This window comes from Sinocyclocheilus grahami, unplaced genomic scaffold, assembly GCF_001515645.1.
Source record: "Sinocyclocheilus grahami isolate Dianchi unplaced genomic scaffold, SAMN03320097.WGS_v1.1 scaffold398.1, whole genome shotgun sequence".
Lineage (NCBI taxonomy): Eukaryota > Metazoa > Chordata > Actinopteri > Cypriniformes > Cyprinidae > Sinocyclocheilus > Sinocyclocheilus grahami.
Window position 1 is genome coordinate 840,822 of NW_015505577.1, and position 15,626 is coordinate 856,447.

General features: G+C 38.7%; 1 protein-coding gene across 3 annotated transcripts in view; it reads right to left on the reverse strand.

Moving 5' to 3' along the window:
- Window positions 1-498: 498 nt before the first annotated feature.
- LOC107550440 (activated CDC42 kinase 1-like) overlaps window positions 499-15,626 on the reverse strand; it is a 42,418-nt gene continuing 27,290 nt past the window's right edge. For all 3 annotated transcript variants that reach the window (XM_016231717.1, XM_016231715.1, XM_016231716.1), the window contains exons 8-14: window positions 15,258-15,499; window positions 13,989-14,183; window positions 12,917-13,008; window positions 9,193-10,592; window positions 6,745-6,840; window positions 6,417-6,544; window positions 499-784 (exon numbers count right to left, since the gene is read on the reverse strand). In XM_016231717.1, the coding sequence (XP_016087203.1) occupies window positions 778-784; window positions 6,417-6,544; window positions 6,745-6,840; window positions 9,193-10,592; window positions 12,917-13,008; window positions 13,989-14,183; window positions 15,258-15,499 (2,160 nt within the window). In that variant the 3' untranslated portion in view covers window positions 499-777. The remainder of the gene's footprint in view (window positions 785-6,416; window positions 6,545-6,744; window positions 6,841-9,192; window positions 10,593-12,916; window positions 13,009-13,988; window positions 14,184-15,257; window positions 15,500-15,626) is intronic.

The following is a 15,626-nucleotide window of genomic DNA, read 5'->3' on the forward strand; positions in this document are numbered from 1 at the left end:
CACAATGAGAAAAACCCAAGAATATATTTATGATGTGCAGCAAAAGATCATTGAGCTTCACAAATTAGACGGTGACATTAAGAAAAGAGCTAGAGCAGTGAAAATTCACATTTCCACCATCAGGGCAATAATTAAGAATTTCCAATCAACAGAAAATGTTACAAATCTGCCTGGAAGAGGACGTGTGTCTATATCGTCCTAATGCACGGTGAGGAGGAGAGTTTGAGTGGCTAAAGACTCTCCAAGGACCACATGCAGCTGGAGAATTGCAGAAAATAGTTCAGTCTCAGGGTCAGAAAACATGAAAAAAAATCAAACAGCACCTACACACCACATGTTGTTTGGGAGGGTTTCAAGAAAAAAAAAATCAAGAAAAGAAAATGCTCTCTTAAGGGGGTCTGAATACTTTCCGTACCCACTGTATATATATATATATATATATATATATACTTAGAGGCTTTCATAAGCCTGTTTATTCACCTCTTGTTTATAAAATTACAATGAAAAATGACAAGCAGCACCTTGGTTTCCATCTGTTGCGATCAACTGGAAAACAAAAAGCAGGTTGACCTGTGAACTCTGTATTGCACCCTAGAGAAAGATTTCAGGAAGAGCACAGTCACTGCCTCATGTATGCACACTCTCTCTCTCTCTCTCTCTCTCACACACACAAAAGTCAGATCTGGAGGTAAAATGTGCTGGGATAGAGTTCTGGTTGGCCCTCAGTGCCGTTGGTGCTCTCAAAATTATTTTAGGGCATGGGGCTTTTCCAATGCATTATTGTCTGCAAAAAAAAAAGAAAAAGATTTGATACATAAAATTCACACAGCACTTGACAATGGGTAGCAAAACTAATACATACTATATAAGTTTTCTTACAGAAGTGTCTACAACAGATGGCAATTGAGCACATAAACTAAAATGGATTAAAACTAGGACGAGCATGCCCTGATGCATAATCGCTATGTTTAAGGTTATTTAATTAATTTAGGGTTAATGCAACAACAACATTTCTTTTTCATAACAGTGTACACAGCACAAACCAAGTGGAACATGATTTTTCAATATACTGGAATTCATGTGACATACATCACATGATTCCATCACAATTCTGCGCTGTTGGAAGTATGGTGTCAATTTGATGCCAAATGTATTGCGATTACAGAATTAAAGATATAACATGAATCATAAAACTGAAGACGCATAAAGAAAAAAAAAAGAATCTCTGTACAGGTATCAAAACCTCAAAAAAAATCTCAAAAACTGAGGATTAGGAAAACTTCCCGCAATCTTAATTCCTCACTTATACTGGTTCAAGGGGTTGATTTCACCTTAGTTAGATTACAATACATTTAAACTAATGGCACATTAATTCAATTAAAATTTTAAAGCAGCATGTGACAAAGTTGGAAAGCATCACAAACTGAATCATAGTATTGGAAGATTTGGGAACTGTGTACTAAGAACATAAGTTTTCTGGAAAATGATAGGCTCATTCTACAGATCAGCCATTTATAAGGAATACTACATAAAAATATCAAAATAATTGAGAGAGGTTAAATTACCAGTAGGGGGAAGCATAGAACAACAAGAGAGGCTATTTTCAGACTGGAGGCAATAGTGGCCCATCCAATTGTTTTGCTAATACATGACTTAGATCTGTTTTTTCTTTTTCATAACAGTGTACACAGCACAAACCAAGTGGAACATGATTTTTCAATATACTGGAATTCATGTGACATACATCACATGATTCCATCACAATTCTGCGCTGTTGGAAGTATGGTGTCAATTTGATGCCAAATGTATTGCGATTACAGAATTAAAGATATAACATGAATCATAAAACTGAAGACGCATAAAGAAAAAAAAAAGAAAAGCAAAATTGTCAGAATTACGAGCAAAACGACGTTTTATTTTTCTCCAGTAATCTGCTTTTGATCTCAGTTCTTTGCTTGTAATTCCAAATGTTGCGCTTTGAGTTTCATGCAGAATAGGGTGGGTTTAACGTCTCTATTGGTCCCCTAGACTGATTTCTAGACTGACGGTTCTTCCTAGCCAATAAATCAGTGTCGGGGAGTGATGTCAGTCCTAGGCGACTTTGACTTCCCTAATATGTGCATTTGTCTACACAGATTAATTTGAGCTGAAACTTTCACCTTTTCTGATTTGTATAACTGGCATCCGTGAAGCTGAAGAGCCTCAAATTGCATGTACAAGCTCAAAGACATAGTTTGCCTTTATCACCTAAATTCATCTACAAATATTCAGTCATACTTCAGTGCTAACGTATGTTAGTGTAACACAATTTTTTTCTAAAGCAATCTATGATATCTTTCCACTGAATACAAATATAATAATATATAACAGACTGTCGTTTGATATATAACAGACTGTCATTTCTGTCCCCAGGCAACTTTTTTTAGTCCTATGTTTGAGATTGTACTGAAAATGTAAGACAATTAATTTCATAGGAGATCATTTAATCTATTGCTGCTTTCAATTTTGGTGCAAGTAGGATCCAACATTATAAAATAATCATAATAATAATAATATACTTATCATGAAATTGTCATTGGTTATATGTTGTTCTAGTTCTAGTAAAATCTGGGATTCCCAAATATGCCACAATGATGAAAGTCAACCACAAGAATTAATTTATGGCTCTTTGCTTAATCTGCTACTAAGAAATTATTCTAATTAATTTTAAAGGGGTCATATGATGCGATTTAAATTTTTTAAGTCTTTTGAGTGTTACAAGCTCTTGGTGCATAAACAAGCTCTTTAAAGTTGCAAAGACTAAAGTCTCAAATCCAAAGAGATATTCTTTATAAAAGTTAAGAGTCAGCCACGCCTACCTAAAACGGCTCGTTCTAACACGCCCCCACATGTCTACGTCACGATGTGGGAAGATTTGCATAACGCGCCGGGACACAGGGCATCACAGTATGGTAGGGGCGTAACATTTCCATCACACGCTTGAGGTATTTGGCCAATCACAACGCACTGGATAGCTGGATAATCAGAGCACACCTCACTTTTCAGAACGATGAGCTTTGTAAAAACTGACGTGTTTCAGAAAGGCGGGGCATAGAGGAGCAACAATAATGTACATTATGTGGAAAATAATGTGTTTTTAACCTTAAACCGCATAAACACATTGCATTACACCAAATACACAACATAATGTTCTTTTTAGCAACGTCATATGACCCGTTTAATAATCATCTCATTACGTCATGCTATGTTTTCCACTAATATTATAAGTTATTCAGGAACAGTCTTATATTATGTCTGAGAAAATATAAAATGACATTTTCTAGATATGTTGATTACCTATAATTACACGGCGATCCAAAGTCTGCCAGCTAGCCACATTCATCTATTCAGTTCATGTGATCACAAGGAAGTCCAAGTCATGCAGTAGTGATGTCACTCCCCACACCAATTTACTGGCTAGGAAGAACTGTCAATTAGGGATGTGCGATTCATCAAAATCATGATGTGAGCATGCACAATTTTTGACCACCGAAAGCACGATTTCACCACCACCAATGTCCACTGATGCAGTGAGTGAATGGAGCAGAGCGAGCATTTGCAATTCTTTCCTATGGTAGTTGAGCTTCATGCCTGCACGGCAAAAGAGTTGAGAGTGGCCAAAAGGTCGGAGATGCTCGACTTGTAAACATCAAGCAAAAAACACCATGCAGCAGCCAATCTTTGTGAGAAGCAGGTAGTGACATCTGTCACCAGGGTTTAAAATATGCTGATTGTAGTCACTTCTGTGCTGAATTAAGTGCTTAAATCATTGTTCACACATTGGATGCATTAAAGTTGTTGTATGTTTACAATTGCAGTTTGGATGTGTATTTCATTGTGAATTGGCTGGCTTTGTTTAAATGTTTTTTAAAAGGACACTCTGTTTTTACTGTGCATTCAAAAAAAAAGTTTGCATCTTTGTAACTGCATTTTCATGTATGTACACTGCAAAAAATGACTTTTCTTAGTATTTTTGTCTTGTTTCTAGTCAAAATATCTAAAAAAAATTATTAAATCAAGATGAATGAATGATGCCTTTATATAGTGCTTTATTGTGTATTGTTGTAATCATGTGGGGGGGGGTGCTGCATCCACTTTGATGATGCAACGGCAGCCACAGTACAACGGCGCCAGTGCACTCGCCACACACCAGCTACAGGTGGAGAGGAGAGAGAGTCATAGAGCCAATCAAGTGGTTGGGGATTATTAGGAGGCCATGATTGACAAGGGCCAGGGGGGCAATCTTGGCCAGGACACCGGGGTTACACCCCTACTCTTTACGAGAAGTGCCATGGGAGAGTCAGGACCTCGGTTTAACGTCTCATCCGAAAGACGGTGCTTTTTGACAGTATAGTGTCCCCATCACTATGCTGGGGCGTTAGGACCAACACAGACTACAGGGTGAGCACCCCCTGCTGGCCTCACTAACACCTCTTCCAACAGCAACCTAGTTTTCCCAGGAGGTCTCCCATCCAGGTAATGACCAGGCTCAGCCCTGCTTAGCTTCAGTGGGCAACCAGTCTTGGGCTGCAGGGTGATAGATATTAGATACTAGATAAGTAGATATTAGATAACATGGGCATCGCTAGGCCATTTTTAGGGGGGCTATAGCCCTATTTTGCAATTAGTTCTATAAACTACACAAATTCGTTATCGCCTCAGTCCCCTTTAAATTTCGTATGAAAACGGAGGCAGACTTCGATCGACTCCTCCCCGTCTTTCAGCGGCGCGCTGCAGAGCGAGAAACAGAGGACAAGGTGTGTGTTTATCGATAGATTGTTATATCTGCATCTGTGCAGTTCTTTGTCATAAATCCAGTTTACAAAATATCACGGGGGAGCAATAATCGGTTCCCCATCTGAAGTTTTCACTGCGTTCACCCCTCATCACACCACAGCTGTTTCCTCCAGCGAAAATGAAGCACATATGAACGCATACTTTATAAAACGATCCTATTGTCATTTTCATTTGAAAATTTTACTTTCAATATAATACATATTCCAGTGCATGTGGCAAAGAGGTTTGCATACTTGAGCTAAGGAAAGAGGGTTGTACTAGAAATGCAAACAGTAAAATTATGTGTTTGTACAGTAAACAGGTGTGCGTGTGAGATCATGAAGACTTGAATTTGGCTTAATCAGTACTCAAATGTCATACCTATCTATGCAATACAGTGGAATACTGCAATAAGTTTGGTATACGACCAAACTATTAATCGAAAAAAAAGTATTTTATATATATATATATATATATATTTTTTTATTAGGCTAGTATTATTATTATACCCTCACTGGGGGCTGAGCCTCCCTAAAATGAAAATCCTAGAATCACCCGTTAGGTAAGTAGATATTAGATACCAGATAAGCAAAATAACTTAAGATATTTAGTCTTGTTTCCAGGGGGAAAAACTAAATTAAGTGCATTTTGCTTAAAACAAGCAAAATTATCTGCCAGTGGGGTAAGTAAAATATTCTTAAAACAAGAGTATTTTACTTACCCCACTGGCAGATAATGTTACTTGTTTTAAGCAAAATGCACTTAATTTAGTCCCCCCCCCCCCCCCCCCCACCCCTAACAACAATCATATTGCCTCTAGACTGCTGCCTTGCACCTTCCATTACCATTTTTACCCCCCAACAAGACTAAATAAGTTATTTTGCTTATCTAGTAAAGTTTCTTGATTTAAGAATTTTTTTATATTTTGACTAGAAACAAGACAAAAATACTAAGTAAGATAAGCCATTTTTTTCAATTAAAAAGATAAGCCTTACGACAGAAAAAAAGTACAGAAACCTTCCTGTCACTGTTCTAGTTTCTGTTATTTGAGAGACTTCGGTCTATGTTGTTTTGATGTTTACTCATATTTGTATTGTTTTGTCTGTTTTGATAAAGCTCTAATAGGTTTCCTTTTGAAATGTTTCAAAATCTAATTCATAAACACAGAAATTCATTTCTGAATGTAAATTGTATAAGGAAATGTTACTGAAATTTAAGTATTTATAAAAAAATCATGAAATTATTTTTTGTCCAAATCGCACAGCACTACTATCAAGCTAGCAATAGGGGACCAAAGTAGATCTTAAACTCACTCTGTTCTGCAAGAAACTAGAATTGTAACATTTGGGATCAAAAGCGAAGAATAGAGAAATGAGAGCAAAGAAAAACAAAGCTTGAGTAGGGAGAAAATCAAAGTGCAAACAACAATTCTAATAATTTTGCATTTATTTATTTTGACTTTTACAAAAAAAAATAAAAATTCTCTTCAGTTTTATCATTCACAGCTTAAACGAAAGCATAAACGCTGTTTTTAGTTCCCTCCATGTTTTCAGAATTGAACACAAGGCCTGCAGTGTAAACCTAGCCAAAGACCGTCCTACCTCAGATTCACTGGGCCATAAGAGTCCAACAGTTGTGTGCTGGCTAACTCCAGATTCCAGTCACACAATTCTAGAATCTTATGACACTCCACCCTTGTCTTCAGGCCCAGACAGAAGAGCTGCTCCACCTGGGCACCAAAAGATGTGAAAAAATGGATAAAAGTAACTTAACTCATTAGGTCCTACATGAACATTATGGATATACTTCCAGTGCCAAAGGAAGAGGAGGAAGGAGATTTCCTTCCTGTGTCTGATTACTTATAGATTTAATTACAATTAGATTACCACTAACCAGCCAGTGAATCATGATAGCTGTGATGACTGTTACCTTCAAGTAGTGTACAGCCTTCTGTACATTCCAGCTGTGATTCTGTAAAGCCGTCTGACATTCTTCAATTGTTACTCCATGGACAGCCTCCTGCACCTAAACAGGGCAAATTCAATAACTATAAATCCATAGACGGTCTGTAAAGGAGTGGCTTTGGAATAATCACAGATAGTAAAGTGAGCCTAATTCTACATAGTATAGTTGTTTAAAAGACAGATCCTTTTCAAACCCTAGTGAGCTGCATTTCTGCACTACAGCCTACTGTGCTGCACTACAGCACTCACTGAGGCCATTATGGAACTGAATCAGTGACTGATGTGGAACACCATTAAAACAAACTCTGACTCCCTTGCACAGGAGACTCTAGGTCAGTGTTTCCCAACCGGGGTGCCGTCTGTTGAGAGCAGGGGTGCAGTGTAAAAAATTTTTTTTATATATTTTTAAATTGCTAAAATATTCAAAAAAGCATCTATTATATAATATCCATTTCTGATGTCGCCAATAAATAGAAATGTACCGAAATTTCAGCTGCCGAAAATTTGTTCACCGCTCCGGTTTCAGTTTTACGTGGTGCATATTATCTGCTCTATGCGTGTGCGCTCCGCTCAGTCGCTCCACTCGTATACAGTTCATGCGAATCGGAACCGCAAAGTCCACTCAAAAATTGAGCCGACAGGAAACATCGATGTAGTACAGTATTGTTTCTGTTTGCAATAGCCTTATTGTGCTGTAACATGGTGTGGTATATGGGCAACTCTGGTAACGCTGCCCTCTCATTCATTGATCTGCTAACCCAGGGGTGCCCAAACTCGGTCCTGGAGGGCTGGTGTCCTGCAGAGTTTAGCTCCAACTTGCCTCAACACACCTGCTGGTAAGTTTCTAGTATGCCTATAAGAGCTTGATTAGCTGGTTCAGGTGTGTTTAATTGGGGTTGGAGCTAAAACTCTACAGGACACCGGCCCTCCAGGACCATGTTTGGGCACCCCTGTGCTAACCGTTATGTTATGCTCACGTGTTCTGATAATAACAGCTTTCTAGGACTAAACATTATTTGGATAATTGGTAAAAAAAAAAAAAAAAAAGATAAATATCTTAACCCTACTGTTAGACCTACCTGAAAAACTGAAAAGCTATTTATTTAATTCGAAGGCCTGTCGTTATTTTTTATTGGTGATATCATTATTAATTTCTTTATTTGTTCTTATTTTATTACTGACTGCTTACTTGTCATTTTTTATTCAATTCAAAGTTTGAAATCAAGCGTCAATCTCGTGCTACTGCACCAAAATTACCCCACTGTAAAATGAAAAAAACACTATTAGTTATAGAGATAGCTATAATGGTAATTAAATAATGTTTACATATGTATAAAAGCCTACATTAAAATCTGTCATATAAATTGGTCTCTTCATTAGAAATTAGCCTACTGATTGCCACCATTGATGGACAACATTTTAAAATTTCCAAAGGGTGCCGCGACTAAAAAAAGGTTGGGAAACACTGCTCTAGATAACTGACCAGAAAAAAAAGTGTGACATTAGCATGCATGGCTAAGCTAATGATGCAAAACAATGCATAGCTTCCTGAGAAAATAATAGACTATATGCTATATATGCAGATCTGAACTCGATTTGGTTGCATTAAAAGCTAAATACACTGTCTTTACTTTCCACTCCACTCTACCGGTGGTCAAATTGATTCCTGTTGTTATTTTGTCTGTCCCAATCAGCGGTTGCATTAAAAGCTAAATACACTCTTTACTTTCCACTCCACTCTACCGGTGGTCAAATTGATTCCTGTTGTTATTTTGTCTGTCCCAATCAGACAATGGTGGGTGGAGTTAGTGTAAATAGCCTTTGCCAACAAGGCGGGCTATACTGCACTTAGTGTAAACACTGTGCAGTCTGCAGTGCAAAACGACAGTGTATTTAGCTTTTAATGTGACTGAATCAAGTTCAAATCTGTATATGTCTGCAAATGCAATAACATTATTTTCACTGAGTGCATATAGCCTCTTCCTAAATATAATTGCCATTTTTTTCTACCATATTTTTTATTGGATGCATTTTCTCATGGAGCTCACTGCTCTACATTCTGGGATCATCTTTACCCAAATTGCTAATTTAGGTTTTGGCCTAATCAAGCAATGAAGGCTTCATGATGGACAGTTTTTGCCTTAATGGAGTTATCCAAGCAGAAAATGTAGGTTTTGGAAAAATATGATCAGAACTATGGTCTGTCTGCTTGCCACAATATAAATAAATGATCATTACTCTGGTCAAAAACAAAGTTCCTACAATTAAGACACCACACAGCCAGCCCAAGTCACTCAAGAATCATTCTGCCATAAAAAGAACACGACAGCTTATATTGGATGCATACAAAAGTTTCAAGAAAACAAAAAATAATAACATGAATCTGTTTAATATAAATCTTCAAATCTCTCACCAGTTTGACTTTGTCATTGTTGCTGGTGCTGTCAGACCGGTTAAATGAGTCATCAGAACTTACTCGGCACAGGCTGAGAGAGTTCTTCAGCCCCCCTCTATATCCAGAGCCCGTCAGACTGCTGGTGTTATTGGAGGAGAAATTGGACTTGAGCTCCCCTTGTTGATGAATCATGGGCTTGACAGTGGCTGTGTTTACCTGCTTCTTTTCCTCACCACTCTCCGCCTCTTTGAAGAACTTATTGTAGCGGTCCAGATACGGAGGCCTCTCAGGCAGGAGGTAGTAGTGCGTGTTGCTGACCTTCTTGCCATCACGTACGATAGGCAGAATGCAGGGCCCTTTGGCTGGCTCCTTATCTTTGCCCTGTGCCTGGATGACCTTGGGAGCAGCATATTTGGGATCGGAGGCGAAGCTCTGAGTGGTTTGCATTAGTTTAGCAGGTGAGGTGGAGAGGTAGGATGGGCCATAGTTGGAGGAAGCTGAGCAGAGGCTGCTGCAAGTCTGAGGGGAGCCCACATGTGGACTTGGCGTGCGAGAGCCCGGCTGAGAGAGAGGATCTCTTGGGGGAATCTGGGGTGGACACTCCTTATGATCCTCATTTCCAGAGATTGGAGACAGCTCACCAGACCAGCGAGCATAATCGCCACCTGCACGTTTAACTGGACGGGGTGGTATGGGGATACGTGGTGGTATCTGGGGTTTGTCCTCAGAAAAAGTAAGGACTATCTGGCGGTGTGGCTCCAGACCAGGGCTGGTAGAGGTCACAGGTACATTGAGGTGCCTCATACACTCCTGCTGCAGCTCTTGGAAGATCTCAGCAGACTGTGAAAAGGTGCTAGCATTGCTCTGCCAGCAGGGCAAAAATAAATTGTCTTGTACATGAGATTTACACTCTCCAGTGGGAGTGCAGGATGTACGTGGAGAGCATGGTTCATCAGCTCCACATTCTGCACTGTTGATGGAGCTTACTTCAAAGTCATCCTCATCTTGTGCTACATCGTCATAGGCTGGGGGTGGAGGGAGGGGCCGGGCATCCCAGTCCACCACTGGGGTAGGGTGAAGGGGGCGGGGTAGAGAGCGTGAGGGGCTCTGAGGAGGAGTTCTGTCTAAAATGTTCTCTGCTTCAAGTGCCAGTTTAGCCAGGGTTGGGATCTGAAGCTCCACCACAGGAGAGGGTGAAGGTGTGGCCGATGGAAACTCTTCTCCAAAGTCAATGAGAGAGAATTCTGTGGGAGTGCTGCCCCCTGGAGTCCGCACACTGTATGTGGAACGATCACCTAATTTGGTAGCACAGACCCAGGCAGCTGGTTTGAGCTTAAGTCCCTTCTTCTTCAAAGAGAGCCGCTGAAGGCCTGCTGAAGTTTGGTCCTCGTCCACAGAAACAGCATCGTAGGAGGGTTCTAGTCACATGACAAAAACAAATGTAAAAAATGTTGTTGAGCTTGAAATGTAATTTAATGACAGGAACTGTAAAACAGAAGAAATATTTTTCAGGGTTAAAATATGAGCACATATTAGAACAGTCATGAAGGTACAGTATATCTAACATTCCTCCAGAGAAACTAATGTACACTAACATACTGTCTCATACTGTGTCTTCACGAATACTTGGATGGGTGCCAGCACTAAGCGATTCTACCAAAGGTCTAGGTTATGCAGATTAACATGGTCTCATCATGCCAGGTAAGCAACTGCCACTGACATGAACGGAAATGCTAACAGATAGAAATCTTTGGTTTCTACATACAAAAATGGTGGTTCAGTCTTCAACTACAAGGGTTTGTGACAATATTGCCGGTATCTACAAATTATTGTTTGATCTCAAACTAATTTTTTGGTGAAAAAATTTTATAAATAAAAAAGGAAAAACATGTTAAATGAAAATACAATTTTAACTTAACTAATCCTAAAGTTAAAAAAATACAAATAAGTTTCATTGACCCACCCACATTCAAAGTAAAATGAAAATGTAACATACACAAGTCTATGTCTCTACTAATAAAGAATGTAACAGCATTGTAATATGAGCAAAATATGTAAATACATTAATATGGTACTATTTGTATGTTAGTATAGGCCACCATGTTTGACAGAGTACAACATGTTATGTCATAGTTATTAACATAACATAGTTATGTCATCATTCAACTTTCAAGTCAGTGAAATGCAGGCCAGTTCTTAGAGAGATTTGCAGATCCCTTGCCATACCAGCTCTGTAACCAGCATCATTGGGGTGAAAAATTGGCACTATGGGATCAACTGTTTACCAAACATCATGTCAATGCATGAGACCACAGTAAACACACGACAAACAGATAACTTCAAAACTAGAGCAACTGAAGAGAGAAATAGAGGGAGTGAAAGAGCAAACACAAATGCATACAATACAGATGTGCTGTACCTTTGAGTAGGGGTGCTAGCAGTGAACAGAGGGGGCATGAGCAGTGCTTAAACTGAACTGAGGGTCCACACTTACTCTTAACCAGCAAAGATGGCTGAGGGAGCCGAGGGGGAGGCTCCTCTGCAGAGCAAGCAAGCAAGTTAAAGATAGCATATGCAAAAAAGCAGGTCGGAAAAGGAAAAACAACAACATAACAATAAGAACAAAAAGCACAAAGCATGAGGACCTGTATTAAAGAAGTAGTGAACTGGAAATGGCAAAAATATTTTTTTTTTAATTTGAGAGGTTGGAGTTATTTTTGGAGTCAATAAACTGCGTTTACACTTGGCATTAACATGTGACCTGTATCCGGATGTTGTGCACATACACATTGAAAAGACCAGTGTAAACGTGCTTCTGATCGGAATGTTATCCGATCAGCGTGTCCTGGACCAGAGGTAGTCGAGGACGCATTGTGATCGGATCTCAGTGTAATGTAAATGCAATCCAGCCATTGTGTCTGCATTCGCAGGTGGACGTCACGCAAAACCCTGCCCCCTCTCTCGCGAACTGTCAGAAGGAATATGTTTCTTTTTACCGTTTCCACAACGGAATCTATCCACCTTATTAATAACTGCAGCCTCCTCATTCTCCTAATTTTTCGGGATTTGTAAAATGTCCCGCGACTGAAAATGGTTTTCAAAAGAAAACCCACCACGTCGACTTTGCACCGGGGCCATCCTCTGCAGACTTATTTAAATATTGCGCGGGAAAGACAGATCCGATCGGTTATCTAGATAGAGAAGTCAGTTGATGTTGCCAAGTGTAAACGCGCCATGTCCTGATTGACTGATAATCCGATCTGCTTGATCTGTAGTTTATTTGCTTTGTTCTAAACAGGGAAAAAATCGTTCAAGTATTTCTTCTCTTTGGTGAACTGCCTCCTCATTGGTCACAATGTCTATTAAAACAGGAAAATCAAAGTTGGCACACCACAGCTCCAAAAGTAGAAAAATATTTAATTATGTTCTCACCACAGGTGATGTTTCGAGTCTAAAAGCTCTTCATCAGACGTCATCACAATATCTATTAACCATTTCTGTTCTAGGTTTTAGCTCATAGCGGCATTTACAAATTTGAGTGAGAAAAAATATTTCTTATCAGTAAAACAGTTGTGCTGCCTAGTATTTTTGTTTAAACCGTGATAAAAAAAGTTTTACATTACATGATTTATTCAGGCCTGAAAACAATTTTAAAATGCCTTGACATTTCTAGTTTTTCTATGGCCATGGAAAGCCTGTTTATTAATGTTTGCACATTACTAACTGAAAGGCATTTGCTCACTCTTAGTGTGTCCAGGGAGTTGAGTTGGTCTGGCAGAGTTCAGCTCCAGCCGCAGCACATCTGGAGGATCCATAGGATTCCCAAGATAAAGACTGCAATAGAAACAGAATGACAGAAGCATTTAGCAGTCCATCAGTGTATATAGGAGATAATTTCTTAGACCTAAGTTTACAAGAAAAACAGGCTCTGGAACTCTGCCAAACAAATTTTTAATGACACTGTATAACCAAAGTAGTAAAAAGACATTTCAGATTTTAACAGCAGCCCTTTTATTTCACTGGATGTTTTATGGAGGTATTTACAGCTGTGATATCAGTTGATGCAGCCAAGTTTATAGTAAACACAGAGTGTACTGTGTTCTACTGCCACCTTGTGCTGATGAAGCAAAGTGCTTATATGCTGTCCTCGTGTGCAAATACTTCCATGATAATGAAAGTGGCACTTTACTTACTGGCCACGACAGAAGTATCAGTCAATTCAGTGTGTGACCCGCAAGGTTTCATCTCACTCAGTGAAGACATTATACAACTGCTGCTGCAGGCCCTCTAGTCTATATAGTTACACTTTGCAGGCTAGTGCTCACTACAAATGAACAAGTTAGGTATTATTTCCTCTTTCATCTCAGGGAGCCCTACTCTGATCTATATTAATGTGGCATTTATTAAAATGTGCTGTAGTTTTGTGAACAGCTTATTAAAAGAGAGGTGTGGTTCTGTGGGAGGTTAGCAGAACATGATTTGTGAGAACACTGGTTACATAACACACAAAACCAATAATGTCACTGTGATACAGACATATGTTTAAACCAGCGATAGAATGATACATTGGTCAGCCAGTGATGCAATTAATCAGCCAAAGTTAAGCCGATAACCGTGACTGTGTGGCCAATTAATACGTAAGCTCTCAAAAAAGAACATACACAAGAATAGAGCCACTCTATTCCTTAAAAACTGCCACTAGCAATTGAAAAAACACTGGATAATCACCAATTAAAACTAATTATTTCAGAGAATGCAATAACAACTACAGAAAATACAGAATGTACATGTGAGATTACGTTTAAGAGACTCACTCATCAATCCTGTCAGGAAAGCCCCAGCAGCGGTGAGGGTTAGTGTCTCCATGGCCCGTGTGAATGAAACTGTTCTTCAGTGGACGGCTTATGTCATGGGCAGAAAGACCTGCCACTGACGTGACTGTGTTCCTGGGAAACTGACCAACCTTTAGGGTACGCTTGTTCTGACCTCTCCACCAGTAGTTCTCTGCCCTGCAGGACACACAAAGACAGTTTGAAGACAAAAACTTAGCATCTCATTTGGCTGCTTCATTAAAGAGGGCTGGGAACTAAGAACCAATTCTTATTTAAGTTTTTTTTTTTTATTATTATAATTTTGACAGTTCTTGAACTGTTTATGCAATCAGTATTGTGTGATTCCCGAAAGAGTGAATCATATGAGCAGATTCTTCAGTCAGAGCAATTATTGAATAAGAATTCAATTGATTACAATTCCCATCTCTAGGTCTAGACAAGACTTCCAAGAGGGCCTCAAGATTACTTTTATTTAATTCTATTTTTGTCTTATTTTAAATAATATTAAGACTAGATTTTTAAGCAGTTAAATAAAACATTTAAAAATCAAGATATTTCTTATTTTAATTCACCCCCTCAACAACTGTTTCCTTTGAAGATCCAGGATTCTCACAATCTTGGAACACCTGATTATATGAGAAAACTATTTTAGAAGTGTTATTTCTAGACCTGGAAAAGGCATGCAAATGAATCACATGTTTAAAGGGATAGTTCACCCAAAAATTTTAATTCTGTCATTATTTACTCACCCTCATGTTGTTGCAAACCTGAATTCTTTTGAGCACAAAAGAATATATTTTGAAGAATGTTGGTAAACAAACAGTTGATGGTAGCCACTGAGTTAAATTGTTTTTTTGTTTTTTTTTCATATTATGTCGATGGCTACCGTGAGCTGTTTGGAAAGAAACTAATACAGGTTTGGATACTTGAGGGTGAGTAAATGACGACAGATTTTATTTTATTTTTTTGGGTGTACTATCCTTTAATTTCCATGGGCATTTTTATAATGAACATACATTTTTCTAGTTATGCCAAACTAAATATTTTTCGGATAATCGTAAAAATTTAAAAATTCTTATTCATTATTATTATCTAGTAAATCATGAATGTCTGGAAAAATTATGTAAACGCCAGGAACCACTGGGGTAGACTTGTTTTCATATTTTTCTGCCCTAAAATCATTCACTATAATATGAATGTCATAATCATAAATCCATAAGCCCCATCACATTCTATGGTATAAGAGCTCACCTGCCCTCTATGATGGTAATGACATCATTCATCTGGATTTGAAGCTTGTCAGGTTCATTAAAGTCTTGCAGGGCCCTCATGTCTGTAGGCATGGTCTCCACTAGAAATTCCCTTAGAGCCACAAAGGTGGGCCTGTCATCTGGTTTCTGGGCCCAACACTGCATCATGACATTATAGATGTCCTGAGGACAGTCCTCAGGCTTATGCAGTCTTTCACCCACCTTATCTATTTTGTGGAGGATCTGTCACAAACACATATTTTATTTTTTCTCATGATTGTCTAACTCAGTAAATAAATGCAATAATGATCACTATTGAGAAGCAAATCCAATATTAGGCTCTAAGTGTCTGATTTATGGGATTACTGTC